We start from the raw sequence: 27994 nt of genomic DNA, 5'->3' as shown, positions 1-27994 counted from the left end.
TGTTTGTGTGTCCCTGTAATCCGACACTTGGGAAGCTGAGGCTGGAGGGTCAGGAGCCACATAGGCTACGTACTAAGATTTTGTTTCAAAAAAGAAAATTACTTAGAGTCTTCACATTTAAAATAATGCATAAGGGACTGAATACTGCATGAAAGGGACTTCTCATCTGGAAAGCGTAGATGGCCTAGGATTATTCCATAGAAATCCACCAGATGTCAGTATTTAAGGTTTTTGTTTTTCTGTATTCAGTAAAAATGTTCAAACTTGAGCATTTCTTATCTTGACTCATCTTGTTACTTGTTTAAAAGTGTTGTTATCTGGAATTATGCAGAATTTTCACTTCCTGATAATTTAGAACATCTCTTCCTCTAGATCTAGTGTTTGAGTTGAGCATTTCCAAGCACATTTAATGCTTCAACATGTGGTTTCTAAAGAAAATTAAGTTATTTTGCAAAATGATTAGATCGGGACTTGTGAAAATTAGAGATGTATCTGACCCTGAGAGCTCTGCTCTTATCTACAGACCCCATTCCCCTTCTGTGGTACTTCTGTCTCCTGGGATTTTTATGGAACCTCTTAGCATCTCTTCCCAATGACAGAGCTTGTTAGTCATTTAGTACAAGTATAGCTAGCTCTGCTTTCTTAGTCATTTACTACTGTTCTTCTTGGGGGGAAAACCGGTAAAGTCTTTTAAATTTTTTTTTTTTTTTTTATTGGATGATTTATTTACATTTCCTATGTTGTCCCCTTACCCCATCCCCCACCACCCCCTCGGAACCCCCAATCCCCTCGCCCCTCCTCCTTCTTCTCTGTGGATGTAACCTCTATCTACACCCCCCCACTCCCACCTCCCCACCCTCAAAATTCCCACCCCCTGGGGCATCCAGCCTTCATGAGGTCAAGGTTCTCTTCTTCCACCTATGCCCAGCAGGGCCCTCCACTTTTACATATTCAGCTGAAGCCCTGGATCCCCCCCCTAAGTGCTCCCAGGCTGGTGGTTTAGACCCTGGGAGCTGTGGTTGGTTGGTATTGTTGCTCTCCTCATGGTGCCACAAACCCTTTCAGCTCCTTCAGTCTTCACTCTAACTCCTCTATTGAGAACCCCATGATCAGTTCAATGGCTAGTTGTGAGCATCTGCCTCTGAATATGTCTGACTCTTGAAGGCCTCTGAGGAGATATCCATATCAGGCTCTTATCAGCATGCACTTCCTGTCTTCCACATCAGCATCTACCTTTGGTGATTGCACATGGGATAGATACTCAGGTGGGGTGGTCTTGAGACGGCCCCTCCTTCAGTTTCTGTCCCTCACTTTGTCTCCATATTTGCTCCCTTGAGTATTTTGTTGCTCCTTCTAAGAAGGACCGAATCACCCTCACTTGGTCTTCCTTCTTTATGGGCTTCATGTGGCCTGTGAGTTGCATCTTGGGCATTTCAAGGTTCTAGGCTAATATCCAATAATCAGTGAGTGAATACCATGTGTCTTCTTTTGTGATTGGCTTACCTCACTCAGGATGATAATTTCTAGTTCCATCCATTTACCTAGGAACCTCTCGAATTCATTATTTTTAAATGATACTGAGCATCAGCATAAGCAGGAAAGTATGTCATTTGTCAAAATAAGTAATATAAGTGCCAACAAATAGCAAGAGTTAGGGTCCAGCTCAAACACATACTTTTTTTTTTTTTTTTTGGTTTTTCGAGACAGGGTTTCTCTGTGTAGCCCTGGCTGTCCTGGAACTCACTCTGTAGACCAGCCTAGCCTCAAACTCTCGAACTCAGAAATCCACCTGCCTCTGTCTCCCAAGTGCTGGGATTAAAGGCGTGCGCCACCACCACCCGGCTCTGTAGAAGTTTTAAGAGCGTATATGTTATACATATGTATGAGGTTACTCTTGTATGTTATTCCTTAGGTGTTGTCTACTCTGTTTTTTAGGACAGGCTTTCTCATTTAGCCTGGAACATATTAAACTAGGCCTGAGGAATACACCTAGCCTTTGATATAGATCCCTTAGATTCAAACTCAGACCCTTATGATTGTGTGGCAAGTTTTTTTACTAAATTTGCTCCCCATTTATATTTTAAAATTAGTATGTGTGGTTTTATTAGATTTTAACGTTTTATTAGTCATCAGGAAAATTATTCATTAAAACCCTGTTCCAGTTAGGATGCTATTAAAAATGCAACATTCCAGCAACAATGGGGAGGAAAAGGAAGACTCAGATACTGTTGTTAGGAATGTGAATTGATGTGTTCACTATGGAGAATGATATCAAGATTCTTCAAAGGTTTAAAGATCTGCCAGATGATACTGCTATCTTTCCTGTAAGGATATGTCTAAAGCAAATTAAAGCTGCATATCAAGGAAATACCTGTGTTTATGTTTGTTGTGGTATTGTTGACAGTAATAAAGATATACAGTCAATCTACTTGTCTGTGAAGGGATAAATGCATAAGAAAAATATGGTACATAAACACAAGGAATATTACTCAAGCACAGAGAATAAGCTAGGTATGGTAACACACACTTGTAGCACTCAGTTGCTAGATAGAGGCAGAAGATCATGTCTAGCCTGAGCTATACAGCATGAGCGTGTCTTTAAAGAGAAAATAGAGGAGCTAGGGAGATGGCTCAGTGGTTAAGGTGTCTAGCTGATGTTTTAGAGAATTTAAGTTTGGTTTCTAACACAGGCAGCTTACTACTACCTGTAACCAGCTCCAAGGAATATAAACATTTAAAAAGAAGAATTAAATTCTGCTATAGAATCGCTTGACTTAACATTATAGTAAGTGAAATATGTCATGCACAGAACACACACACATGTTCTGTCATGTAGAAGCTTTAAAGGCCCACCTGAATAATGGATAGTTGGTAACTTTTGGTTCAGAAAGGCAGTGGGATACGGACAAAGTTGGATAATAGGTACCAAGACACGGAAGAAATGTGGTCTGGTGCCCTACAACATGGTAACATGGTGAGATGTCAACCAGAATACCTTTTTAAATTTTAGAATGTGTTAAGCCGGGCGGTGGTGGCACACGCCTTTAATCCCAGCACTTGGGAGGCAGAGGCAGGCAGATTTCTGAGTTCGAGGCTAGCCTGGTCTACAGAGTGAGTTCCAGGACAGCCAGGGCTACACAGAGAAACCCTGTCTTGGCAAAAAAGAAAGAAAGAAAGATGTGTTTAAAAAAAAAAAAAATAGGAGGAGGTTGAAAGCTCAATAAGGAACCCATGATAGCGATTCATTTGTTAGTGTGGGACTTTCCAAGAATGGTTAGTCGTCAGAAGAGCCTACACCTCTCTGTCAAACTACAATGCTACAGTACAGTGTGCTGGACAAGGGAGTCAACACAAATCAGTGAGGAACTGAATGAATGTACATATACAAAGAGTTAAGGGGCTGGAGAGATGGCTCAGTGGTTAAGAGCACTGACTTTTCTTCCAAAGGTCCTGAGTTCAATTCCCAGCAACCATATGGTAGCTCACAACCATCTGTAATGGGATCTGATGCCCTCTCCTGGTGTGTCTGAAGACAGCAATGGTTTACTCATGTACATAGAATAAATAATTCTAAAAAAAAAAAAAAAGAGTTAGATTTTCCTGAATATCATACATAAAAATTATTTCAGAGTAAGTGGCTGGAAAGATGTCTGTATGGTTAAGAGAGCTGGTTGTTCTTGCAGAAGACCTGGCTTCAGTTCGTTACACTAAGCAGCTCACAACAGCCTATAACTCCAGTTCCAACAGATATGACACCCTTTCCTGCCTTCCATGGGCACCTCGTCACACCTGGTTCTTATACATACATTTGTTCAGTCATACACACGTAATCATGAAATATATCTTTAAAAACATTTGAGTACATCGTATCTAAAAGTAAGAAACAAAACTAAACAATAAAACTCTTTATTTTTATGTGGGGAAAGGGTAGTGTGTTTGTGCCATGGTGTATTTGTGGAGATCAGTGGCAACTTGTAGGTGCCTCGCATACGCATTGCACATATAAATGCATGCAAGCAAAAATATTAAAACCCTTGTAATTCAGTAATAAATTATAAATTATATAACTATCTAAGTAGGCCTTTCTTCCAAAAAAAAAAAAAGGTACTGTTACAAGATACACATCATTAGCTACCAGAGAAAATCAAACAGTAAGATACTAATTTATACTTAACAAAAAGATAATATGGACCAGAGAGGAGCCTCAGTGGTTAATAGTGCTCACAGACACGTCTGATGACCTGAGTTCCATCCCCAGGGCCATTGTTCTAGAAGGAGCGAATCTTTATACAGTCTAGTAAAGAACATAAAATAACGTAGTTATGGTTCCTCAGTAGAAGTAGAGTTACCATATGACCAAGCAGTTCCTCTCCTAAACATTTACCCACGATAACTATGGAAACAAAACCTTGTACACAAAGGTCATGATAGTATCATTCGTAATAGCTCAAAGTGGAAACAATGTGCAAGATGGCTTAGCAGGTAGAGGCACTGCTGCACAAGCCTGGAGATCTGAGTACTATCCCACATGTATCCCATGCACACTCCAGCCCCCACTTGTCTTTCATACACACACACACACACACTAAATAAATAAATTTTTTTTTTTTTTTTTTTTTTTTTTTTTTGGTTTTTCGAGACAGGGTTTCTCTGTGTAGCTCTGGCTGTCCTGGAACTCACTCTGTAGACCAGGCTGGACTCGAACTCAGAAATCCACCTGCCTCTGCCTCCCAAGTGCTGGGATTAAAGGCGTGCGCCACCACCGCCCGGCCAAAATAAATAAATTTTAAAGCAGGAATAATTCAAATGTTGGAGCAACTACTGACTGGTTAAGTAAAAGGAAGTATATCCATATGTTGAATATACAATTTGGCAGTAAAAATGAAGTGTCAAGAGACTAGAGAGATGGCTTTGTTATTTCTGTGCTTTCTGTGCATACGTGAGAATCTAAGTTCAGATCTTGGCATCTGGGTAAAAGCCAATGCTTCAGTCTGTATCTATATCCCAGTGCTGGAAATGGGGAGTTTAGATAGATACCCCTGGAGCTCATTGTCAGCTAGCCTCGCTAAATCAGTGAACTCCAGGTTAAGAGAAGGGCCATGGCTTAAAGAATAAGGTTGCACACTTGAGAGGCAGAGAAGTAGAAGGACCTCTCTGTCAAAGTTTAAGACCCAGCCTGGACCACAAAGTTCCAGATTAGGATCTTTGAGAGCAGCTGAGGAAGACATCTTGACATCTGGCCTCCACATATGCCCAATGAAAGTCTGTTAAGTGAAAGGAACCACACACAAATGCTGCATACTAATATGTCCAGAACAGGCAAATCATTGGAAACAGATTACTGATTTCCAGTAGTTGAAGAAGGAGCAAAACGAAGATGAGATTATTACTAATGAGTAAAAGGTTTCTTTCGGAGTTGATGAAAACGTTCTGTAGTTCGATGGTAATGGTTGCACATTCATCTGAATATTTTAAGATGGCACAATACTGAAAATGGGTGGCTTGCTTTTACTATGTGCATCTCAAAGCTGAGGTTTTTTTTTTTTAAAGGTGACTAATAGCTGTGTTGTTACTAAGCAGGCATTCATATCATATTATTGTTAGGAAAAATTATACCCTTGGCAGATACTGAAATCTGTATTTCTGTTAGTAGTATGTTTAAAAAAATAGTAAGGTGCTGGAAAGATAAACTTTTTCTGCACATGTGAGGATATGAGTTCAGATCCCCACCTTTCCCATAAGAGGTCATCATAGAGCATTTAACTTCAGCTTTAGGGCTCAGAGACAGGTGGGTCGCAAGAGCCACTCACTGCCTGGCCAGTCTAGTCAAATAGCAGATTTCTGGTTCAGTGAGAGACCCTACTTCAAAGCAATGAGGTAGAGAGTAATAAGAGATACTCCATACCCTCTTCTGGCCTCCATGAACACATACACAGAGTGAGAGGGGAGTAATTAAATTACTCTCTCTTTTCAGAAAGGAGAAGATGAGTATGCCACTATTGATGCCATTGTTGTATCGGTGGGTGTTGATGAAGAAATTGTGTATGCCAAGTCAACTGCCTTACAGGTAAGTGGCTTACAGCTTTCAGTTCTTGGGTCTAGTGCATAGGTCAGTAGTAAAAGGAAGTGCTTGGTATTTGAGAGTCTGTGAACTTTCTCTCCGGTTTAGTCAGTTACTCAGTCCCGTCCCCTGTGTCTGAGACTCTCAGTGGTACTGACTTACAGGTGAGTAGATATAGTGTCTGCATCATCACATAATTTCCATTGGATTTACCCCTGAATAGAACCTAAGGAAGAAAGGAATGAATAGAGAAAATATATTTAATTGAGTATAACAAAAATACCTAAGAACCAATTGGTGGATTGAAAGAAGTATTTTTTTTTTATGCAATTTTCAGGAACAGGCCTTTTCAATTCCCTGATACTCTATTTTGCTTATGATATGAAGTAGCTGCTAAGACTTTGATCATTCTTTGTATACTCTAAGCAGAAATAAAGACAAATAAAGACTAGTGACCTTCCTGTTTTAAAATGGCTTGTGACACAGTATATCCAAGCATAAACTCTCCCTGGACTTCCTTCATTGCCAAGGAAAAGTAAATGAAACACAAAATGTCCAGTTTTAATGTTTATTTATTAAATATTTTAAGCATATAAAAGCAGCTGGATTCATGTCACACATGTGCACACCATTTAGCCCCTATTATTAGGTTGGTTTATTTGTATCCACATCAAAGTTACTCCTCCCAAATCTTAAAGTTAACCTAGATATTTTATCCTAAAATACGATTATTTGTAATACTTCAGTTACTGTTGTTTTTTCATAGACATGGCTCTTTGGTTATGAACTAACTGATACAATCATGGTCTTCTGTGATGACAAAATCATCTTCATGGCCAGCAAAAAGAAAGTGGAGTTTCTGAAACAGATTGCCAATACTAAAGGCAATGAGAATGCTAATGGAGCCCCTGCCATCACACTGCTTGTCAGAGAAAAGGTTGGGACCAACAAATGTTGTTACAAATGTGAGATATGATGTTAAGTGTTGAGCACAAGTGCCTTGGAGCTTTTAAAATTCGTGAGAAAGGATGGGCAGACATGGGGAAACATGCCTTTGATCCCAGCACTTAGGAGACAAAGGCACTCAGATCTCTTGAGTTCAAGGCCAGCCTGGCCTACATAGTGGATTCCAAGTCAGCCAGGGCAACATAGAAAGCCTGTGTTAAAGCAGGGGAGAAAAGAAAAGTTGCAGCTCTAATTACAGAGCTGTGTCTTCAGTTGGGTAGTTAAAAAAGCTCTGGAGCTATGAGCCTGGTGGCAATGGAGTATGAGCTCTGGGCTCTGGTGAGCACTACTAATTTACTGACCATTTTCTCAGGATGTTATTTATTTCCATTGCAATAACTAATTAGAGCTCATAACCTAGAAATCCTTAAGAAAACTTGGATATGCTTTTTTCTCAGAATTTTGAGTATTTGAGTTTTCTGTCTCTTCCTAAAACAAGAGAATACCCTTGTCTTGTCAGAATACCCAAAGAAAATGTCTGTCAGCATTCAGTATGTGATAATCTTCGATGAAGAAATAGGTAGAGAAAGGCTCAGGGAACTCATCCTCCATGGTTTAGATTCTTACTCTCTACTTATTGTTAGATAGAAAATAGAAGTCTAATTCTTGAGCATCTCCTTTTCTGTGGCAATGATAGAATGAAAGTAATAAGAGCAGCTTTGACAAAATGATTGAAGCCATTAAGGAAAGCAAGAACGGCAAGAAAATTGGAGTGTTCAGCAAAGACAAGTTCCCTGGAGAATTCATGAAGAGCTGGAGTGACTGTCTCAACAAGGAGGGCTTTGACAAAGTAAGAGTTCTACTGGAAGCAGCACACTGAAAGGGAGACAGGAGGTGGAGTGGGCTTCACTCATAGCAGAGGATTTTCATTTGGGGAAATCCATGCTCATCCACATTTCATGTCTTTTTGCTAAATAATATTCCAGTTACCGTTCAGTCAGAAAATAAGTACATCAGCCACATTAAACAGCTCGTATTAGCTCATATCAGCTGAGGGGAACCTCTTGTTCAAAATATATTTTGGGGTCATCTTTTCCCTGCCTTCCTGCCTATCTCCCTTCAGCATTATAATGCTGAGTAGTTAGCATTACTGGGGATCCTCCTGGTGTGTGTAGCAGCTCTGTGTGTCTTAGAGATCCATCACTTGGCTGCAGGTAGACATCAGCGCTGTTGTGGCGTACACCATTGCTGTGAAAGAAGATGGTGAGCTCAACCTGATGAAGAAAGCAGCCAGCATCACCTCTGAGGTCTTCAACAAGTTCTTCAAGGAAAGAGTCATGGAAATAGTGGATGCAGATGAGGTAATGAGAGAGGGAGGCTCTTTTTAGTGTATTGATGAAGCAGTCCCGAGTCCTACTCGACTTGCTTCACTTTTTGTTTTGCTTTTTATTACTTTTGAAGTTGGTAACTGCCATCTCCTTCAAAATAAGTAAGTACTGTGGTTTATTAAGGCTGTTATTTTACTCAAACATGGAAACATGTTTTCAAAACATGGAACGCTATGAATTCAATGTAAGCTCCACATTTCCTTTGTATATTGATATACTATGTACATACTGTTGTATATACACCAAAGATTATATCAGCATGTGCTGTGACTTCAGATGACACATTAAATGTCATGGACTTCTGTGTACTGCCCTCCAGTGAGTGTTACTGTATTCCTACGTACTCTAGAAAGTTCGGCATAGCAAATTGGCTGAGTCTGTGGAAAAGGCCATTGAAGAGAAAAAATACCTAGCCGGGGCAGACCCTTCTACTGTGGAAATGTGTTACCCTCCTATCATTCAGAGTGGGGGCAACTATAATCTCAAATTCAGTGTGGTGAGGTAAGTGTGGAAACTACATAATATAATGACCTGGGTTGGTTGGTTGGTTGGTTGGTTGGTTGGTTGGTTGGTTGGTTTGTTTTACTTTTTCAAAAGGTTAAAAGATAGAATTATTAACCTGCTTTACATATAGTCTTTGTGTATATGTGTATTTCCTTCTTACATTAGCATTTGATAGTAAATATTTTTTCCAAATTATTAAATATGCTAGAAAAGGGGGGCTGAAGAGATAGCCCGGTGCTAAAGAGCACATGTTGCTGTTCTGTCATGAGGACCAGAGTTGAAATACCATCATCACCCTCATTAGATGGCTCACGAACACCTGGACAGCTCCAGTGGTCAGAGGCCTCCCTCCTCCTCACCTCATTGCCACATATATGTAACTAAAATGTTTTGAAATGCTAAAAAAAAAGTCAGGTGTGGCAAATGTTTTTTTAGTACTCGAGAGGCAGGGGCAAGTGGTTCTCTGAGTTAAGACCAACCAAAGCTACATAAGGAGACACTGGTGGGGGCGGGGCATGCTAGAAAATGCAAAGTAAACTGAAAAAATTAAAAGATTAGATTTACATCAGGTAGTTTCTTTCTTAATTTTAGGACACACTATAAAAGGGGACCGGTTGAGGCCCTCCGCAGCAGAGCACCACTCTATTCTTCTGTTTTTATAATGCAGTACTCATCTCTCCATGATTGTGGATGTTGTGTGCCAATGATACTTTGCTGAATTTAGTGACAGAATGTGTTCTTTCTTTGGTCTCTAGTGATAAAAATCATATGCACTTTGGGGCCATTACTTGTGCCATGGGCATTCGCTTTAAATCTTACTGCTCCAACCTTGTTCGCACTCTGATGGTTGACCCCACTCAGGAAGTTCAAGAAAATTACAACTTTTTACTTCAACTTCAAGAGGAGTTGCTAAAGGAGTTAAGACATGGTAAGATTCCTCAGAAAAGGCTTGGAAGTCCTAGTGTTTCATGGTACCCTGGACCAGTGAGTGATTCTGAGTAATGACTTTCAGAGATTGGGGATAGAGCTTGGTGCTATCCTATGGAAAGCCTGGATTCCATCCCTACTGCCAAAAGAGACTGACTTCAGTCTTCAGTACCACAAAAGAAACACATGATTATATGCTTTCTTTTGAAAAACTTCAGATTCCTAATGTGTCATAGGAGATACTCCTTCTTCTGAGAAACACAACTTTTTAAGGGACTTAGAAGGTGAAACCAATTTGATTGCATGACGTCATTTTGTTACTGTTTTCCTCTGAAAAATACTTACTGTCTCCATTCTATCTTATTAGGTGTGAAGATATGTGATGTGTATAATTCTGTCATGGATGTGGTTAAGAAGCAGAAACCAGAACTGCTGAACAAAATTACAAAGAACCTAGGGTGTGTTACAGTGTGTATTGTGTTTCTTGACTCAGTTTTCATGTCTAGCAGCCTATGTTCTTAGACTGATTTAGGCAGTATTTGGGAGTGTTTGATTTTTGTGTTTTGAAATGGGGTTTCCAGCAATAACTCAGACTGGCCTACAACTCCCTACGTAGCCTGCACTGACCTTGAAGTTTCAGACTCTCCTGCCATCCTGAGTCACAAAACTTCGCCAGATACAGAGGTTAAGGCATGTACTTTCACAATCACCTAACCACATAGTTTTATTTGTTTTCTCACCAGTATTTTCTAATAACAAGTTAGTTTGTGCCAATAAGCAAATAGTGTTACTAGAGAAAGATTTAGTTGCTTCTTCTAAGTTAATAGGATAGGTTTTTCTAGACCATTATAGGAATCCAGACAGTACTCTAGGATCAAATTAGCTTGTTTACAATTAATGACTGTAGAATGTCCTATTGTATTTATTTTGAATATAAAACAGTGTTTGTCAAAAAAATGTTTCATTGGGGAACTTGTTTGTTTGTTTTCAAGACAAAGTTTCTCTGTGTAGCTTTGGCTGTCCTGGAACTTGCTCTGTAGACCAGGCTGGGCTCCAACTCAGATACCAGCTTTCCTCTGCCTCCCAAGTGCTGGGATTAAAGGTTTGTGCTACCACTGCCAAGCTGGGAAACTTTCTTTTTAAAAAATGTTTTGAAAATATGGTTGTGCAGTGTTGTGCACGTGCAGGTCAGAGAGCAAATCATGAAGCAGTTTTTTGCCGCCTTCTGTAGATGTGCCCTTACCCAATGAACCATCTCACTAGTCCTGGAAATTATTCTTTAAAATAAGATTATATAACTTTTAGAGACCTAAAATTGGTGTGGGTGTGTGAACGTGCACACGCTGTATTTTCTTTCTGCTTTGTTTTGTTGTTAGACAGGGCCTCAGTCTATAGCCCAGGCTAATCTTGGACCTATGTTCATTGATGTTCCTGCCTCAGCTTCCTGAATGCAAGCATTTCAGGCATGAGCCATGATACCCCATCTGTTTTTCATGTCTTCTTTGCTAATAGAGCATCAAGGGCAGATGATTTCCACATGGCAGCCTGCTTTATCTGAAAGTTGAAATCACATCTGGGCTGTGCTACTGATGTTTATATTTATGTTTATATTTTATCTTTCTTTGTTTTTAGATTTGGGATGGGAATTGAATTCCGTGAAGGCTCTCTAGTAATCAATAGTAAAAATCAGTACAAGCTTAAAAAAGGTAATTTTGATATGCATGCAATAAGAAAATAATTTTTTTTTTTTTTGGACTGGCTCCCTGTCATTCTTCTTATGTTAAATTTTACTCCTCTGTACCCTGACTGATCCCCATTTTATTATTTTAGGGATGGTTTTCAGCATCAACCTAGGATTTTCAGACCTGACTAACAAAGAAGGGAAAAAACCAGAAGAGAAAACCTATGCCCTGTTCCTTGGTGACACGGTGCTTGTAGATGAGGTGGGCTACTTCTTAAGCTTTTGGTGTTCATAAACTAATCTGTGAAGTCTGTTGTGAACTCTGATACTTCCGGTCTTTGTTAATAGTTGCTGAGTGGGAAGTCCATGACCTAGACTTGATAGAACAGTTAGGAATGAAGGGGCATTGGATGTCCTTATCGCTCCCATGTATTCCCTTGGAGCAGTGTTTCTCCTTGAATCTAGAACTGAAGTTATAGTGGCTAGGCTTAGTAACAACAATTCCCAGAATCCTCTTGTCTCACTCAGAGCTGGGGTTACAGATCTGCATGACTATACCCAGCTCTTTTGTGGGTTCCTTACTAACAAGTACACTCTTCCCATGCTAGCTATCTCAACCCCAGAACTGATTCTTTTTTTCAAGTATGTGTATGTGTGGGAGTACCCATGGAGGCCAGAGACCTTTGATCCCTAGAGCTGGAGTTGCAAGGAGTTTTACGTGGCCCAGGGTGTGTGTGCTAGGAACTGAGCACAGGTCTTGTCTATGTAATAGGAATGTGCACTCTAAGCCCCTGAGCCACCTCTCCAACCCTAGAATTGATTTTGAGTAATGATAAATTGTTCCATGTTCATACTAAAAGGTAAACACCTATGTGTATTGTCAGATCTTTAGAACTTTACAGTATCTCTATAAAGAAAGCAGTTTATTATTCCTATATACAAATAAAGACTTCTAAAACACACAGGTGCCAGAGCTAGGTAAAGCTGGATTTCAAATAAACTATTGCTCAGATTATAGTTCCTCGAGGAACTAGGAAAGTAAAAACTACTTGTTCTTCTTAAAAGATTTTATAATCCAGAAAGTTTTTTATATTGCCCAGCTATATGCTAAATTAAAAGCAAGAGTTCACTTTAAATTGGAAATCTAAATTCTCCTTTTCTTCTAGGATGGTCCAGCCACTGTTCTTACTTCTGTGAAAAAGAAAGTAAAAAATGTGGGGATTTTCCTGAAGGTGAGAAAATGATAAGTGATTGTTATAGGAATCTCAGTACTGTGAAGGAGATAAACAATATAGCTCTTTTAAAAAGTAAGAGTATTTTTTTCATTATACCTTATTCCCATAGAATGAGGATGATGAAGAGGAGGAGGAAGAGAAAGATGAGGCAGAAGACCTTTTGGGAAGAGGCTCTAGGGCAGCATTACTTACTGAAAGAACACGGGTAAGTTAACACATTTATCATGTAACTAGATATGCTGACGTACATCTGTAAAATCCCAACATGCATCAGGCTAAGGCATGAGGATCACCAGTTTAAGTTTGACTGGGACCACATATGCAAGGTTCAGGCCAACCATGGGGGCATTAGGAGACGGGCAAAAACTCTGGTGTCCTATCATGTGCTCCACATGTTGTAGTGACTTGATTTTCACTTTGCTAGAATGAGATGACTGCAGAAGAGAAGCGAAGAGCACATCAGAAGGAACTGGCAGCACAGCTCAACGAGGAAGCGAAGAGGAGGCTGACAGAGCAGAAGGGGGAACAGCAGATTCAGAAGTAGGGATCCACACTGAGCAGGCGATAGTCTAGAGAGAATGTGGCTGTAGAGGTTTCTCAGTTGTCTTTTTGTTTTGTTTTTAACCCCACTACAGAGCTCGAAAATCTAATGTGTCCTATAAAAACCCATCTCTGATGCCTAAGGAACCACATATTCGAGAGATGAAGATCTATATTGATAAGAAATATGAGACTGTGATAATGCCTGTGTTTGGCATTGCCACACCCTTCCATATTGCCACAATCAAGGTACCTGTATTCAAGTATCTAAGGTTCCAGTGTGTCTGCCTAATTATCTCTGCTCTTTCACCCTCTACATCAGTGTGCTGATTTTCTGCTTTCTCCTTTATCTCACACTCTTGCTTTCTTTCCCTTCCAGTTTTCACTTTGTACGAAGCCAAATTAGTCCAGAAAAGGAATTTATTTACCAATTATTTGGTTATTTGGGGTTGTTGTTGTTGTTTTCTTGTGCCATATATGTTTAAGTATCTGTGTGTGTCCATGGGGGGGTGTAAGATGCATGTGCCATATGTCAGTGTCTGGTGTCTTAAGTTCATAGATAGCGCGCGCTCTCTCGCTCTCTCGCTCTCTCGCTCTCTCGCTCTCTCCCTCTCCCTCTCCCTCTCCCTCTCCCTCTCCCTCTCCCTCTCCCTGTCTACCCTTATTTTATTTTTTGAGACTGGCTCTTTTACTGAGCCTTGAGCTCAGTGATTGGCTAGAGTGTCTGGCCACCAAGCTCTGGAATTCCCTGTGTCTGCCCACCTTTAGCCCTAGGATTATGGACATGCACATCACTCTTGGATTTTATGTGGGTGTTAGGGCTCCAAACTTGGGTCCTTGTGTTTGTGCAGCAAGCACTTTCCCATCTGAGCCATCTCTCCATCCCCTATCATGTGTGTCTTTCTTTGAATTTGTAACTATTATTTAACCCTAAATTATATATAACTTTCTTTCTTTCTTTCTTTTTTTTTTTTTTTTTTTTTTTTTTTTTTTTTTTTTTTAAAGATTTATTTATTTATTATATATGAATACACTGTAGCTGTCTTCAGACACACCAGAAGAGGGCATCAGATCTCATTACAGATGGTTGTGAGCCACCATGTGGTTGCTGGGATTTGAACTCAGGACCTCTGGAAGTGCAGTCAGTGCTCTTAACCACTGAGCCATCTCTCCAGCCCCTCTTTCTTTCTTTCTTTTTGAGAAACTGTTTCTTGGTTTTGTGAAAAACACTGCTGAATATTTTTATCTCGATTTTGGTTCAGTTTCACAGGTTCAACTCAAAGAACAGCAAACTCTGGCCTTTTTCTTCTGTAGCTAAGAATTGAACCAGGACCTTGTACACTCTAGATAAATGCTTTGCCACTGAGCTTCATTCTTAGTCCCTCATTCTCTTCACTGCTAAGTTAATTTTAGCATCTTTATAATCTAGTAACAAAGCTAACTGTTCTCTCTTTCTTTGAACAGAACATAAGTATGTCTGTCGAAGGAGACTATACTTACTTGCGAATCAACTTCTATTGTCCAGGCAGTGCTCTGGGCAGGAATGAGGGCAACATCTTTCCTAACCCTGAAGCCACTTTTGTCAAGGAAATGTGAGTCCTTAGGAAACAAGTGTCTCCAATCTGTACTAGTGGAGCAGTGGCCTCCTCATGTGTCCATTCCCCGCTGCATTCTTTCCCAAGAAACTCCTGCAAAGCCTTCCTTGGTGGCATTTGTTTAGGATTACATTGCTGACTTTGAATGTTTTAAGTATGGATCCTAATTTAAATTGTACATATGGCTATTTTACATTCACAGTACACATTTTACAGTAGAATCCTCAGGTAAAAAATATGTGTGGGCCAACTGTGACAACACAGAGCACAGCTTGATGTCCACATTTAAGTGACTGAGGCAGCCGGGCAGTGGTGGCACACGCCTTTAATCCCAGCACTTGGGAGGCAGAGGCAGACAGATTTCTGAGTTCCAGGACAGCCAGGGCTACACAGAGAAACCCTGTCTCGGAAAAAAAAGAGAGAGAGAGAGAGAAACTGAGGCAAAAAATTTACAAATTCAAGACCATCCTGGGCTACAAAGTTAATTCCTTGAACTATAGTAAGAACTATCTCAAAATAGAAACGTAAAAAAGGAAGAAGAAAGAAAATGTGTGCTGCATTGGATTTTCTTCCATCATGGAGTGGTATGGAATATTTGGAGATACTCTATCAAATTTGAAAAAATAAAAGTGTGATTTCCCTACTTCAGGGAATTAGCTATTGATATTTTCCACCTTAAAGAAAAAAAAATTTCTGATTTTCTACCATTCCCATATTTAGTGGTAGTTTTTCTTTTAAAAACACATTAAGCCATCTGGGGATGGTAGCATTTAGAGGGCAAAGCAGGAGGATCAGGAGTTCAAGGCCAGCCTTTGAACATAGCAAGATCAAAGCCAGTTTGGACTGCATAAGATATCTTTTAAAGGATAGCCTTAGAGAAAATTGGAAAAGTGCTTATCATGCAAGCTTGAGTTCAGGTCTCAAAGACCCACATTAAAATACATAAATATAGGTGCAGTAGATTGCATTTATAGTCCCAGCATTAGAGAGGTGAAGACAAGGGGGACCCCTGGAATTTGCTAACCAGCCTATCTAGATAGATGTGAGAGAGAGCTTCTCCCAAAACAAGACAAGAGATATTAAAAAAAAAAAAAAAAGAAAGAAACATTCAATGTTGACTTCTGGCCTCTACACAAACACATGGCACATACACAGGATAGAGAAATTAAGCCACTTAAAAACTTTAATAATGGGTTCAGGTTACCTAGCCTGATAAACATCCATTCAAATATTCTTCTACAGTACATACCGAGCTTCAAATATGAAAGCACCTGGAGAACAGACTGTACCCGCCTTAAATCTTCAGAATGCTTTCCGAATTATAAAAGAAGTACAAAAACGTTACAAGACCAGAGAAGCTGAAGAGAAAGAAAAAGAGGTGAGTCTGAACACAGCCTGAGCACCGTTGTACGGTGTTTGGAAGTTCGTGTGGAGGTTACATCCACATGCACATCCTGTCTTGTGACCTTTAGGGCATTGTAAAACAAGACTCCCTGGTGATCAACCTAAACCGGAGTAATCCAAAACTGAAAGATCTGTACATTCGTCCAAACATTGCCCAAAAGAGAATGCAAGGCTCACTGGAGGCTCATGTCAATGGTACGTATGGTTGACCTCTCACGTGCTGTTCTATAGCTTCAAAGAGTGCAGCATGCTAGAGAAGTGCTGGGAGGAATCAGATGACAAGGTGGCCAGAAAACAGAAGAGACAGGTGCACTGCATTTGACCTAAGATGACACTACTTAACACTTGGTGACCCTGTTGTTTGCCACAGGTTTCCGCTTCACATCTGTTCGAGGAGACAAGGTTGATATTCTGTATAATAATATCAAGCATGCCCTGTTCCAGCCCTGTGATGGCGAGATGATTATTGTTTTGCACTTTCACCTCAAGGTACATGCTTCTACCTGAGCTAATGTGATTAAGAGCTCTTGGCAAAACTGAATTTTTCTCACTTATTAAATATAATTATTAAAGAAGTTTTTAAAAACATGTTTATAAAGTACAGTAGCCTAGTGACTTTGATTACAGTTACATACAGGAGTATGGTTGAAGTTATTTGCAGGAATCAGGGTACCTGTTAAGTGGCTACACCACTAAAGGAAATGTCTCTATCTTCCTTGGCAACCAAAATCCTCTTTCTGTGATGGGATGTTGACACGTATACATAGTTGCCTTGAGGTCAGGAGTACAGTAGTCATATCATTCCCAGAAAACTCTTCCATTGTTTCTTCCTTTTTCTCTACAGTGTTCTAAGCTATGGAAGGAGTGATAGGATGTTCTGCTTATGCCTGAGCGTACAATAATCACTTAGTCTTAGAACTTTGACCAATTATAAATGTCTGCACTTACTACTGCCCACTACAAAAAGAAGCTTCTCTGACCAGAGATGACATCAAGACTGATGTGTGGGAATTAATGTGATTATTTAGAAGGTGATTTGATGGGTGTATCACATCCATTTAGCAAAACAACAGGTCTCGTTTACCTACGAGGGCCTGTGACCTCCCCATTCTTGACTAGGTTTTCAGTAGCACGTGTGAGGTCCCTTCTGTGATGTGAGCCTCAATTCTAGTCAGGGAGTTGGTTACGCCATCAAAGGTTTGTCACTATAAAGCAAAGGTACATCCTACTTCTTCAGTCAGTAGCAGTACTGTAGTGCAATGTGTGCGAGTATATTTTATGTACTTTGGTTCTTTAAGTATCTTGTCCTTGTAGACTGAGTTGCCTAAATCTTCTAATTTTCCTATTCTCTCTGGTTTATCATTAGAATGCTATCATGTTTGGGAAGAAGCGACACACAGATGTACAGTTCTACACAGAAGTTGGAGAGATCACTACAGATTTGGGGAAACATCAACACATGCATGACCGAGATGATCTATACGCTGAGCAGGTCTGAGAAATTCAGAATCATATTTTCAGAGTAGTGGGGTAGAGTTAAGTGTGGGTTCAAGATTTATGCTCCTAAATACCAAATAACTTTAGTATCTGCTCTGGTGACCCAGTGTATTGACTTATCGATTAGGCATAGATTAGAGAGTCACCTCCATGGTTTATGGTGTAAACCTTCAATAAGATCAAGTATCAATAAGGAGAAGTAAAAGTACAAAAGAGTTTTGACCTTTTTGAGGGGCAATACTATTAAGTTACATGATGGCTATAAATAATACTGTTTTCCTCCACAGATGGAACGAGAAATGAGACACAAACTGAAAACAGCCTTTAAAAATTTCATTGAAAAAGTAGAGGCTCTAACAAAGGAGGAGCTAGAGTTTGAAGTACCATTTAGGGATCTGGGGTAATAACACTTTTTCCACCTCTCACCTTCCAAAAGCTCCTAGCTTTAGGGAATGGGTTATTGTTTCTTTTGTAATATAATACCACATATACTCTGAGTTGGGTTTTTTTTGTGGGGTTTTGTGTGTGTGTGTGATTTTTTTTTCTTCTTTCCTAGACTGATAACCTTTGAGATAATCACTCAAAATCTTAAGGATTCTCTAGCCAGGCTCACGCCATTAATCCCAGCACTCAGGATGTAGAGGCAGGCAGATCTCTGAGTTTGAGGCTAGTGTGCTTTACAAGATTAGTTCAGGACAGCCAAGGCACAGAGAAACCCTCTCTCCAAAAAAATGCTTGTAGGCTAAGGAGACACCTCCAGGTGGCCGTGGGACCTCTGGCCTCGAAGGGCACCCACACCTGTGTATACATACTCACATGCAGACACAAACATACAATGTTTTTAAATGGATGCATATATTTTAAGACTCTCAAGGGTTTTTATAAGCAACTTCCTTGAGATGTTTGGCAGAGGGAAGATGCTTATGTATTGTGTCAACAAGTAGGTTTATGTGGTCATGTGGCTCATGTGTTTGTCTTCCTCTTCTCTTTTAGGTTTAATGGGGCTCCCTATAGGAGTACATGCCTCCTTCAGCCCACTAGTAGTGCACTGGTAAATGCTACAGAGTGGGTGAGTAGTCTTGCCTCCTGTTTATTTTAATTTTCTGGTCCTTTGCGATTTTCTTCTTACCTCACTATTCAGATACTGACCTGAGTCTGCTGAGCACATGCTCCACTACTGAGTGACACCCACACCCTACCCTTCTTGCTTACTCTTAGTAATACAGTTGTTAGAAAGGGGAAGGAAAGTTCTTTTGATCCTAATTGTTTGATGCTTGGCTTAGATTTAAAATTCATCAAACAAATGGTCTTTCTAAAGCCTCTGTAGTGTTTAAAAATAGTTTCTTTGAGGATTCCCTGAGTTTATTCTTGAGAGAAACACTAAAAGTTCTTTGTATGTAACACTGAATTAATCTTTTTTTAAAAAAAAAAAAAAAGAAAGAACAGAAAACAGTTTTCCTTTGTGTGGTCATTTAGATTCTGAAAACAGTTGAGAAGTGCTTGGAGGGAGGTGCTTACAGTCCTGATGCAGCTCCTGTTTTGACAGCCACCTTTTGTGGTGACGCTGGATGAAGTGGAACTGATCCATTTTGAGAGGGTCCAATTTCACCTGAAGAACTTTGATATGGTGATTGTCTACAAGGATTACAGCAAGAAAGTCACGATGATCAATGCCATTCCTGTTGCCTCTCTAGACCCCATTAAGGAATGGCTGAAGTAAGTAACCTGCCAGCGCCTCCTTTACCTTGAACTATAAAATGTCTATGTGTGTTATACCACGGTTTGTGCCTGTAGTCACCACTACTCAGATGACATGAGATAGAAGACACAAATTTGGGTCTAGCCCAGGTGACATGAGGATCTTATCCCTAATTTTTTTCAAGTATACAATGCATGTATAACCCCCTCTCCTCACTTTAATCTCCTTCATTCTCCCTAAACAGTTGACTTCTGCTTTGATATAATTTGTACCTGTATAACTTTATGTGACTATATAAATTTAGGAAGCAGAAATGTGAGAAAGCACACTGTACTTGTCTTTCGTGTTACCTCCATTTGCATGTACATTTACGGATCTCACTTAGTGCTTGTCTGTTCCTGTACACCTGGGTTGGTTCCATAGCTTAGCTACTATGAAGAGTGCTGCAGTAAACACTGACTTGGTGGCTTATATTCTGACTAGAGTAAGATGAAATAATCATTATAGTTTTGATAGTCATTTCTCTGATGACCAATGAAACTGAACACTTTTTCATATTTTCATTAACAGTTTATTTTTCCTCTTTTGTGAATCTGTGTGCCTGTGTTTGTATGTATATCATGTGTGCAAGAACCAAGAACCCATGGAAGACAGGAAAAGGATAAATGTTGGGAACTGAACCCAGGTCTGCTACAAGAGCAATAAGCACTTAAAACTTCCAAGCCATTCCTTCAGCCTGAAATGTTCTCAAATGTATTTATTTGTGGGGACACGGCATGCAGCGTCTTGCTGGAACTAACATTTAGAATCAGCTCTTTCCTTCTACATGTGGATTCAAAGGATCAAACTCAGGTCCTCAGGCCTGATGGCAAGTGCTCTTACCTACAGAGTCAGAGATTCTGTTGAGTCTCATGAAGCCAAGGCTGGCTTCAACTCAATTATGAGCAAAGATAACCTTGAATTTCTAATCCTGCCTCTACCTCCTGAGTACTGGGATTGCTGGTGTGCGCCCTTGCATAGTGTTTGCAGTGTTGGAGATAAAACCTGGGGCTCTGCGTGTCTACGCATTCTGCCGACTGAGCCACATCCCCAACCTCCTGTTTATTATTGTTGATTTGTTTGATTTCTTGTTAGGTTTTGAGGTCTTGCATTTTTCTCATTTTTATTTTATTTATCTTTATGTATGGGTATTTTGCCTATGCACTGCTTGTGTGGTGCCCACGGAGGCCAGAAGATGTCATCTTATCCCTTGGAACTGTACTTACAGATGGTTACAAGAACCCATGTGGGTGCTGGGAATTAAACCTATGTCCTTTAGAAGAACAACTTCCAGCCACTTCGTTGTCTTTACTCTAGATACTAATCCTGTCACTTAACTGGCAAAGATTTTCCTCCTAGGCTCTCTTCAGTCAACTAACTTGTATAGCTTTTTAATTTTATGAAGTCCTGTGTGTCTGCCTGTTTGTTTGTGTGGGGTGGGGAAATATATGTTGATAGTGAGATAAGGATCTAGTTTCATTCTTTTACAAGTGAATAGATTTTTAGATTTATTTTTATTATTTTAATTACATGTGTGTAATATGTATAGAGAGGTATGTGCACATGAATGCAAGCACCCACAGAGGCTCAGAGATTCCAAATCCCTGGAGCTAGGAATTGAACTCAGACTCTGGAAGAATAGCAGTATGTGTTCTTTAACCACTGAGGCTTCTTCTCTCCAACCCTGAATGTTCTATTTTTGTAATACCTCTTTGTTAACTAAAGAAGCTAACTTGTATAGTTTTGCCATCTTTGTCAACAATCATGTTTATTGCTCTGTGTCTGAATCTTCTATTCTGTTTCATTGATCTGTGGTGTGTTTTGTGTAAGTACCATGCTATTTTTGTTACCGTGCCTGTAATACAACTCAAAATCAAATAAGACGGATACAGCTTTACTTTTTTTGCTCAGAATTGTTTTGGGTATCTAAGGTCATGTGCTTCCAAATGAATTTTATGAGGTTTTTGTGGGGTTTGTTTGTTTGTTTTACATTTTTGTCCAAAATGCATTGGGATTTTGACTGGGGTTGAGTTGAATCTATAGATTGCTTTTGATAAAATACCATTTACGCAGTGTTGGTTTTTCCAATACATTAGCATGGGAGATCTTTCATTATAGAGGTCTTTTATACCCTTGGATTTATTATTCTAAGGTTTAGAGGTGGAGGTCAGGTTGTTGGTTTGGGTTTAGACTTGTTTTATTTTGTTATGTGTTTTTTGTTTTAAGACAGAGTCTCTGTAGGACTGGCTGACCTCGAACTCAGATTCACCACCTGCCTCTGCTTCCCCAGTGCTAGGATTAAAGGTGAGCATCACCACCACCTGCCAGAATCTGGGTTTTTAAGATCGTTCTAATAATTTCTAAATCTTTTTGGTATGAAAATGACTTCTTCAATTTTTTTTTTCTACTAATCTTGGGGTTGCTTCTTACTATCTTTTTCAAGGTATATGTATCATTAAGTTGTTTGTTTGAGCTTTCTGGTTTCTGTGTATACACATGAATATACTTGTGGGTGTGGACATACACACCATGCAGGTCCATTTAAAGGCTGGGAGTTGGTGTCAGAATGCATCTTAATGCTTCTCCACTTATTCTTTAAGATCAAGGACTATTTTGTTAGAGTTTGAGGTAAGGAAGAGTTAGGGGCATGGGGCAGACAGGGCAGGCAAGCTATAATTAATTCTTGGCAGTTGCTGGGAGCAAGGAGATAGAAGAGAGAGGGGGAGGGAGGGAGGGAGGGAGGGAGGGGAGGAGGGAGGGAGAGGGAGAGAGGGGGAGGGAGAGAGAGAGCTGGCGTGTTCGATAATGGTAGATGGAAAGGGAAGGTGCTTTAAAGAAAGCATGCCTAAGGTTTTAAAAGTCCAGCATCCAAAAGGAAAAGTTAAGCCTTTTATATTTTATATTCAACCTGAGAAAGCAAGCAGGTTTACAGTATTGTATAGCTGCCTCAACATTGTTTTATTTTAGTTGGGATATGGGCGTGCGTGCGTGTTAGAGAGGGGGCGGGATATGACCTATCTGTTGATACAAGTGAGGTTTTCAAGTCATCCACGAACACTGGGTTTGGGTTAGATCAGTGACTTTATATCTAATGATATACTTTATGGAATTGGGCACACCTGGGTTTAGTATGCCTGTGTTTATAATTGTCATGTCCTCCCTCAGTCAGTATGTAGTAACCGTCTTTATCTCTTTTTACTTGTTTTGGTTTTAAGTCTGTCTTGTCAGGTATTACAGCAGTAACACCTGCTTGTCCGTTTGCTTGGAAACCTTTTTCGTCTTCCCACCCTGACCTAGCATCTATCTTTTATGGCGAGGTGTATTTATTTTGACTGACTGGGTTTGGGTTTTAGATGGTTTGTTGTTGTTGGATTCTTTTTTTCACAGCTCTTATTTTATTCAGCTAGCAGTCTCATTACACATGATCCAAGAACTCAGAGAAAATCAGATGTTAAAGATTGTTAATTGGTCTTCAAACATAGCTCATGGTGCCATGTTTGCCTATAGTCTCTCTAATACAAAACCACATTCATACCTCAGTAGCTACCAGACCACTTAGTATAACATCCGTAACTGTGAGCTATTTGAAGCTACCAGTTTTAGCACTGTGACTTATTTTTTTCACTCTTTAAATAGCTATAGGGAGTTCAACAGAGGTTGAGGGAAACCAGCTCAGCCTTGGTGTAGTATCAGAATGTGGCCAGTTGAGGCTTCATTCAAGTAAGTTGTATCAGAGTGTCCAGCAGCACCAGGGCCTTCTCCATGAAGTTACACTCTAAGGTAGAAGTTATTTTCATTTATTTGGGTATTTATTTGTTTTCTTATTTATTTATTTTTGGGGTTTTGTTTTGTTTTGAGAAAAGTTATCACTGAGTAGCCCCGTCTGTTCTGGAACTCTCTGTAGACTAGATGGGCCTGAGATCTGCCTGCCTCTGCCTTTCAAGTGATGAGATTAGAAACATGCACCACTGTTTTTGTAATGCTTAGTGTTTTCCTAGTCTTCTCTTAATATTATCCTAGAGTGTTTGGTTAGCTGGCTTCAAGGGTGTGTTTATTTTTCTCTTCAGTCTGAAGGTTTCCTTCTGGTATCTGACTTCAGTTTGGGTTTCTTCAGTGGTTCTCCCTCTGGAATTCTTTCATGGTTTATATTCTCTTACTTCTTTCAGCAATGTTATTTTCTTGGAATTTGTGTGATCTTTGCTTCCTGAATTCTTTTTCTAAAATGTTGTCTAATCCTCTCCCTACAGGCAGGCCATCATTACAAGTTGATTAAGAAGAAATACTATTGCCCTGCTTTTTTTTATTTTTATTTTTTTTATTTACTTATTTATTTATTGGTTTTTTCGAGACAGGGTTTCTCTGTGTAGCCCTGGCTGTCCTGGAACTCACTCTGTAGACCAGGCTGGCCTCCAACTCAGAAATCCACCTGCCTCTGCCTCCCAAGTGCTGGGATTAAAGGCGTGCGCCACCACCGCCCGGCTTTTTTTATTTTTTTTATCACTTTATTTTTATATCACTTGTACTACTTTAGGTAGTAAATGGTTACTTAAAGTACTGGATATTGTGATACATTAGTTACTTTGGGTATAAATGGGAAGATGAAAACAATGTCTGAGTGACATGGTGACTAATATTATGTTGACAGAAAAAGAAGAGGTCAGTATATTTAGAAAAGGGCATGGGAGGGGCTGTGGAGGCCAGGGAGGGTAAAGTCATATACTCAGATAACATGTGCCATGCCCAGCTTTTGGGGCTGAAATTCATTTTTCTAAAACCTGACCAGCAAAGGGCAACAGAAAAGAAATGTTGGAGTGGAAAGACCATGATGGATAGAGTATGAAAGCAATCTAATATGTTTCTGGATTTCCTGTATTCTGCCTTGAGGGCCCTGGGTAAGAGCTGAGGCTCTTACCTTTGTTTTCATCTTCCAAAGAACTAGACAACATTCAATCCTGTTTTGATCAGTTGTCTAAAAACCTGTTCTTCCCTTTGGCTCTGTAGTTCTTTCAATATGGAAAGGACTGAAGTCCTTACTTATCTTATTTCTAAGAAAAGGATGATCTTATGAGCTCTTGCAGAAGACCCAAGCTAATTACTAAATCTATATAAATTAATTTATAAAACTATTCCTCACAGAATTTCTTACTGTCTGGATGAGAAATTTTAGTTAAGTAGGAGTTTTAGAAATTATTAGTTATGAACTTGAAGATGACCCAGGTTAATTATTAAAATTTAGAAAGTAGAAATTTTAGTGTAGGTAACATTACTTAAAGCAGGTTCTGCAGTAAGTCTCAGGCAGAATGTTATTGCTAATGACTTAGTTTATCCTCTAGTCACTTTTTCTGGGTGGTTTTTGTTTGTTTTGTTTTGATTTGATTTTTAGCTGTATTTCATGAGTATAAATGTTTTGCCTTGGGTGAATATAAATGCATCACATGTGTGTCTGGTGTCCGTGGAGTTTAAAAGAGAATGAGATCCCATTGGAACCAGAGCTGCAGGTGTTTGTGAGCCACCATGTGGGTAATGGGAACTGAGCCTAGGTCCCCTGCAAGAGCTCATAGCTGCTAAGCCATTTCTCTAGTCCCTTCCTTCCTTTCTCTTCTCAGTCATCCACTCTAACTTAACCCACAACACAAGTTAGTTAAGTCATTTAAGAGCCTTATAAAGTAAAGACATTTTACATACTTAGAAAGACATGCCTTCTTCAGGTAGAGTCTTTATCAAATAAGCGGGGTAGAAAAATGGTGGGAAATGTTGGGCAAGGCCAGTGGAATCTGCCCTTGTTTCTTCATTACAGACAAATGAATAAAGAGTATCTCAGAACTGGTTATAAGTTAAGATGGTATCAGTGAGGGATGAGGGAGCCTGGGTGAGTCATACAGAGACAAAAGAACAGGTGCATTGGTGCAGAAGAGGGAGAAAGGATGAAAATTGTTTGAGGGACAAAGCTTATGTGGGTTGTGATGCTTTTCTAACATAAGAATCAATGCTCTGGGAATTCAAATAACAGCCATTTGAGGCATGCCCAGTGCAAGCTAATGGTCATGACAGTTTACATTGTCAGAAAACACAGAAGTTTGATTTGGATTTTGTTATGTCATTTTAGTTCCTGTGACCTAAAGTACACAGAAGGAGTTCAGTCCCTCAACTGGACTAAAATCATGAAGACCATTGTTGATGACCCCGAGGGTTTCTTTGAACAAGGTGGCTGGTCTTTCCTGGAACCTGAGGGTGAGGTGCGTGCGTGAATGTGGGGTTTCTTTTTTATTTAGGTATGTAGTGTTGCCTAATGTCATTTAGGCACTTAAGAGAATGACATCTATATGTAGCACATAAAGAACCTGACAAGTAGAGAGAAGCTAAAAAGAAAACAAAAAAAAACTTAGTATTCTTGTTTCTCTAGGTTCGTTTTGCAGGTAAAAGATGAATTCATTGGGAATTGGTAGTCACTGCACATATTCCTCACAGAGTTTCTTACTGTTGGGAGGTGATGGATTGAGTCATACTGAATAGTCCTCCTGAGGCTGAAGAGATGACTCAGTACTGCCTAATCCTCCAGAGGACTTGAGTTCAATTCCTAGCACCTACATGGCAGCTCACAACTATTGAACTACAGTTCCAGAGGATTTGAAGCCCTCTTCTATTTTCCCCCAGCACTGCCACACCTGGTGCACAGCCAGCCATACATGCAGACAAAACACCCAATCACATAAAATGAAAAGAAATGAACCTTTAGTGGCTGAAAAGATGGCTCAGCAGTTAAGAACACTGACTACTCTTCCAGAGGACCTAGAATCGATTCCCAGCACCCACATGGCAGCTCACAACTGTCTGTGATTCCAGGAACCAGCACTCTCACACAGACATACATGCAGACAAAACATCATGCACATAAAATATTTTTTTAAGTGAACCTTTTAAAAAAAACAAGTAAATAAAAAGTCACCAGGTTTGGTAACGTACACCTTTAATTACATCCTTCAGGAGACAGAACCAAGGAGATCTCTGTAAGTTCAAGAACAGCCTGGTCTATGTAGCCAGTCTGAAGCCAGGACTACATAGTGAGACCCTGTCTCAAAAAAAAATTTTTTTTTAAACTTTTTAAAAAATAGAGCTCCTACTTTGGCATAATGCATTAATACAAAGTGTGTTTATTTCATTAATTTCTGCAGACAAAAAGAGAATTGGCTGTTCTAGAATCTAATAATTGTACCTTAAAGTGTAATTTTAAGACAAATCCTTTATCACTTCGTCATTCAACTTTCTGGGTTTTATATATGAAATGCTAATGTGCCAAGTACATTGAATTAATTTGTTAATAATGTTACTATGAGAAAAGTAGTGAACAAGTCTTACGCTTTCTGTGCTTCACCAGGGGAGTGATGCTGAGGACGGGGACTCTGAGTCTGAAATTGAAGATGAGACTTTCAATCCTTCTGAGGATGACTATGAAGAGGAAGAAGAGGACAGTGATGAAGATTATTCATCAGAAGCTGAAGAATCAGGTTAGAGAGTATGTGTTGGACTGGTGGAATGGCTCAGTGCGTAATAGCACTTGATGTTACTGATGCTGAGTTTGAATTCTCTGCATGTATGTAAAAAGCCAGCCAAGCTTGCTTGTAACAGCATTAGGGTATGGCAAAGTCAGGGATAGAGACAGGAGGACCATGGGTATTTACAGGCCACCAACCTAGCCAGTAAAAAAAACCCCACAGCTTCAGGCTCACTTGAGAGGCCTCATTTGAAGGGAACAAGATAAGAAGAGGGGCATCAAACAGCCTCAGGCCTCCACATGTACAGGCTAGTGCACCTGTACACGTAGGAAATTAATTTTAAAGGAAAAAACACATATTGTGGCTTCCTAATGGATTATCATTCCTGGAGACTCCTTTTTAAAAAGGAAAATGTTCTACATTCTGTTTTTATTTCTGCATGACTAATGTGTGATCAATATTTTTCCAGACTATTCTAAGGAGTCTCTGGGGAGTGAAGAAGAAAGCGGGAAGGACTGGGATGAGCTAGAAGAAGAAGCACGAAAAGGTTATTTGAAAATTTTGTTGTTTTAAGTGACTTATTTTTTTCATTTATTTATGTGTGAATTTCTAACACAATTCTTTGTTTTAATGTTTAAGCCAATGAACCTGTTTGGGGACGAGGTTGGGGAGATTGCTCAGTTGTTAAGTGATTACCATTAGAGCTTAAAGTCTGTATTTGTATCTGTAGAGACCTCACATAAAAACATAAAAACCGGGCACAGCATTCATTGCATGCCTATAAGTCCAGTGCTGGAGAGGCAAAGATAGGAGGATCATTGGGGATCCTTGCATGCAGTCTAACCATATTAGAGGGTCTGAGTTCAGTCTAAACCCTGTCTCATAAGATGTAGAGCAGTTGAGCTAATTTCAGCCTCTGCTCTATGTGCTCCCCCAACACACACACACACACACACATGCACACACACACACAACATAAATATATG

General features: G+C 39.7%; 1 protein-coding gene across 1 annotated transcript in view; it reads left to right on the top strand.

Moving 5' to 3' along the window:
* The window catches only part of Supt16h (SPT16 homolog, facilitates chromatin remodeling subunit), a 36748-nt gene that overhangs the window by 7098 nt on the left and 1656 nt on the right, over positions 1-27994 (top strand). The window contains exons 2-25 of the mRNA XM_028788477.1: positions 5975-6067; positions 6828-6998; positions 7704-7856; positions 8221-8367; positions 8744-8895; positions 9654-9826; positions 10193-10283; positions 11458-11531; positions 11656-11768; positions 12673-12738; positions 12851-12946; positions 13166-13281; positions 13377-13530; positions 14746-14873; positions 16119-16254; positions 16349-16475; positions 16651-16769; positions 17647-17772; positions 18065-18177; positions 18771-18846; positions 19324-19493; positions 25622-25751; positions 26891-27020; positions 27478-27555. Of these exons, the coding sequence (XP_028644310.1) occupies positions 5975-6067; positions 6828-6998; positions 7704-7856; positions 8221-8367; positions 8744-8895; positions 9654-9826; positions 10193-10283; positions 11458-11531; positions 11656-11768; positions 12673-12738; positions 12851-12946; positions 13166-13281; positions 13377-13530; positions 14746-14873; positions 16119-16254; positions 16349-16475; positions 16651-16769; positions 17647-17772; positions 18065-18177; positions 18771-18846; positions 19324-19493; positions 25622-25751; positions 26891-27020; positions 27478-27555 (2932 nt within the window). The remainder of the gene's footprint in view (positions 1-5974; positions 6068-6827; positions 6999-7703; positions 7857-8220; positions 8368-8743; positions 8896-9653; positions 9827-10192; positions 10284-11457; positions 11532-11655; positions 11769-12672; positions 12739-12850; positions 12947-13165; positions 13282-13376; positions 13531-14745; positions 14874-16118; positions 16255-16348; positions 16476-16650; positions 16770-17646; positions 17773-18064; positions 18178-18770; positions 18847-19323; positions 19494-25621; positions 25752-26890; positions 27021-27477; positions 27556-27994) is intronic.

Source organism: Grammomys surdaster, unplaced genomic scaffold (genome assembly GCF_004785775.1).
Source record: "Grammomys surdaster isolate TR1022 unplaced genomic scaffold, NIH_TR_1.0 125750, whole genome shotgun sequence".
NCBI classification, from domain to species: Eukaryota; Metazoa; Chordata; class Mammalia; order Rodentia; family Muridae; genus Grammomys; species Grammomys surdaster.
The sequence above is the reverse complement of the archived record's forward strand: the minus strand, read 5'-3'. Positions and strand labels throughout refer to the sequence as shown.